The sequence below is a fragment of the Acyrthosiphon pisum genome, chromosome A2, assembly GCF_005508785.2.
Source record: "Acyrthosiphon pisum isolate AL4f chromosome A2, pea_aphid_22Mar2018_4r6ur, whole genome shotgun sequence".
Lineage (NCBI taxonomy): Eukaryota > Metazoa > Arthropoda > Insecta > Hemiptera > Aphididae > Acyrthosiphon > Acyrthosiphon pisum.
Genome location: NC_042495.1, coordinates 38,311,802 through 38,315,596, shown reverse-complemented (window position 1 = coordinate 38,315,596; position 3,795 = coordinate 38,311,802). Strand labels below are relative to the sequence as shown.

General features: G+C 28.8%; 1 protein-coding gene across 3 annotated transcripts in view; it reads right to left on the bottom strand.

Moving 5' to 3' along the window:
* Positions 1–2,430, bottom strand: part of LOC100167741 (cell growth-regulating nucleolar protein) — a 6,891-nt gene extending 4,461 nt beyond the window's left edge. The window contains exons 1-2 of one of the 3 annotated variants that reach the window (XM_003247663.3): positions 2,059–2,430; positions 1,806–1,947 (exon numbers count right to left, since the gene is read on the bottom strand). In XM_003247663.3, coding sequence (XP_003247711.1) covers positions 1,806–1,939 — 134 coding nt within the window. In that variant the 5' untranslated portion in view covers positions 1,940–1,947; positions 2,059–2,430. The remainder of the gene's footprint in view (positions 1–1,805; positions 1,948–2,058) is intronic. The other 2 variants (XM_008189509.2, XM_008189510.2) reach the window with 2 other exon arrangements.
* Positions 2,431–3,795: the final 1,365 nt, after the last annotated feature.

Below are 3,795 nucleotides of genomic sequence, written 5' to 3'. Positions count from 1 at the left end.
TCTAAAATCAAAAATGACAGCACCCTATTGAAACTAGCGAACGAAAATTTGCGTACGTTTGTAAGACGGAGACAACACATGCGGGTGCGACGTCCTCTTAAGTGTTGTTAGCTTTATTATTAGAGTGGACATTATCAAACTTAAAGGTGTGAACATTATCAGAGTTTTCTCATTGTTTTTTACAATATTTTTATTTTTATGTGAGTTATGAGCATTTTTAAATGTTAATATTTTACAGACTTATAACTCACATAAAAATTTTAATATTGCAAAAACTCAACAAGACAGACAGCTTGGATAATATTCTTACTTTTAAGTCTGATAAAAAGGAAATTAACTGTAATATTTAAGCTAACAACCAACTTGAATTGCTGAACTTAATTTTTGAATTATGTGTAAGATAGTAAATACATGGGTACCACGTCTTCTCAATAAACATAAATTCAAGTAAATTATATATTTTGATGATTATTTAATCTTACTTTAATACAAAATTTAAAATATATACATTATTCACTTGAGATTAGGTCATTGTCATATACACATAAGCACTCCCAAGAAAAAATGTTGTTTAAATGTGTTATAATATTGTTAGTGTATCTTAACCAATTGAAATAACCTACAATTAGCAATATTTTCCATATACCTATTTATTACAAATATAATCTACAAGCAAAATCATAAAATATGTACTCCAAGTATTTTTAAATTAATTGCGTTAGTTAATATAGGTTTATATTACAGTGGTGTATTGGTAAATATATTTATGAGTATACGCACTAATAAAATATGTATGTAAACTAACAATTTTTTTCTCGCTCTGCTAGAAATACATTCATTAATCCCAAATACGTTTCGAACTTCTAATTAATATTACCTTCAAATTATATTATCATAAATAATGTTATTGCAATTACATGAGTAGGTACATAGCTTTTAACATTATTTTATTATATTTTTAATAATAAAACAAAATCAACTTGAATGTCAAGATAATAAAATAACAATAAAAAACTAAAAAAAAATAAAAGAATATTATGTTAATAATATTAATATTATACAATCTATTATAGAATTTTCCACAAAGATGTTTTGTCTTCAATATTGGGTTCATTGGTGTTCAATATATTTGTTCCTGTATCATCAGCAGCTCTATGTTGGCTAATTAGCCATGACTTAAAATATACTTCTGGGTTCCATTAATTCAGAGGTGGACCGTTTATATTTAAACTAATAAATCAAATTCTTTGAATTTAAAAATTAAAACGGACACCAGTGTCAATACACCTGACGAGTTACATTTTACGCACTTGTAGTTTTTTGAAAGTTTAAATTGTTTAAGACTTACATTTTAGGGAAAATGATAAATAGAAATAATAATAATAAGCCATTCAATTTGCCCATGCCTGATAAACACTTAATAGCGTCAGTGGTTACCACTTAACAACATACAACACCGCAACACACACATATGACGCGTTTACTAAATTGAACTTGAAATACATTAAACACGACGAATATTGTTATATTCAATACTTCAATAGATAAATAATTCATTATAATATCATAACAATTATTTTCTATGAACTAATATTTAATAAATAAGTTTCAGCTTTTATTTGGTTCTCAGGTTATTTCAGGAGCGTACACCTGTAAAATGAGATTTTACATTGGGTATACGCCGAAAATCTGCTGACAGGTATACAGCGTATACCCGCATATCCGTACCAATACACCCATGTATACATACATGAATCATATATTATGAAGGTTGGTGAAAATAAATGATAATGAATACTACTCACTTAAAATCCTTTAAGCAGTCGACACAACAGAAGCTAACTGCAAAATTTTTTCGTTTACATTCATATTGTATGTGTTTTTCCACTTTCGGCTTATTCACAGAATCGCCACAATTATTACAAGTAAATACAACCATGATCTAAACTACAAAAATATAATAGGTAGTTAAGATACGCAATGATTTAAGATAAACAGATTAGTGAAAGACGTGCCAAATTTAAAATTATTAAATATTGAAGAAACCAGTCAACTTACTTACTTGGCTACCTCAATAGAAAAAAAATAGCAAGTAACCAATATATATTATTAATTTAATTCTCTATCGAATCAAAATAATAAGCAATTGGAAATAGGCACGTGCTAAATAGTAAATAGTGTGGTCCTCGATTCAGCAATATACTCTACAGCCGCGGTACTAATAACTTACTAGTAACTATTTTAGTGAACTTCAGTTAGCGTTCCAACAGTCAAAAGAACCAGATAAAAATTAAGATGATCGATACAAATGATACATTGTACATGTACCAAATTTGAAAACTTAAATAAATAATAAATATTGAAAATTTAAATCCGCCATCGGCCGTCCACGTTTTTTTAGAAGCGCTATACTCTATGAAGTATGAGTAGATAACTGATAAATGATAATAAATAATCATCAATTTTTTTTTATAGTGATAACTGATAAGCCGATAAGATCTACCACGGTTTAAGATATACAAGGAGGGATACCACCATAGATAATATAGATATCTTTATTCTCTTTGGCTACCACCACGGAAAGGGTTGGGATGCGTCGCATATTTTTAATATACTTGTCCCGCTTCAATCTTTGGCGGGACGTAAATGTCACGATTTTTGTGCGTTTTTTAAATTTTTGTCCCGTGTCCCGTTTTACAAGCCATCGGGTTCAGAAAATCCCGATTTTTTTATAACTACTTGGAGCCAAATATTTGTAGCAGGGAAGTTAGTTATTTTGGGTAATCAAGTTACATTACTAATTCCTTATCAAAATTGAACTAAGTTATTTTTAAGTTACTTTTTTTTTATTTGGTCAAGTTACATTACTTTTGAGTTTAAAAAGTAACTCAATTACAATAGAAGTTACTTTTTTTTAAATATCACTGGAGCTTAATAACCATGTTGTCAATATGACAATACAATATAAACTAAATAATGACAATCAACAATATGATATTATTAACAAATACTTATTGTGCTTATACACCAGCGTTTCCCAAATAGTGGGTCGCGACCTACTACCGGGCCATAAAATTTAATACCGGGTCGCAAAATTTAATGAAATTCTCCTATTAAATTTGTTATTTATCATTTTCGTTTGATAATTTAAACTTTTAAGTAAAAATAAATTCATTAATACGAATAACTATGATTTACAACATAAATGTCACGCCGCGTAAAAACTGGAAATAACGAGGCTTTTACAATGCTGACAGCATTTCAAAAAGAGAATAACTTGCTATATTATCTATCAAGTTTCGTGCCACATGATACATCAGCTCTTATTCAGGAACATTTGCAAGGACTGGAAGCTAATCTAAAAGAATATTTTCCTCCAATTAACAGTAACAAAGCATGGATAAGAAACCCATTTTCAATCAATATTGAAACAACTTTTTCGGACTTAAATGTTGAATCATTTATAATTGAACTCTCGTGTGACATGGCCAGTGGCGTAGATACGATTTTTTTCTGGGGGGGGGGGGGGGGAGTTAAAATATATTTATGATACAAATTACAAGTTATTAGTTAAACTAAACGTCATTTTTAATTTGTTTCAAATTGGTATTAGTTATAAATAGTTGCAATAGTTTTATATTAGACTGTTATAATAATTCATAAAATAAAATCCACTCGACGTCGTTATTGCTGTTTTTGTCGATTTTATAATTGGTTATTATACCAGTAATAGTTATCGAGGCCTACCTATTATAAAATTGTTATTGACGATAATTTTGTCGACTTGTCGTGCTA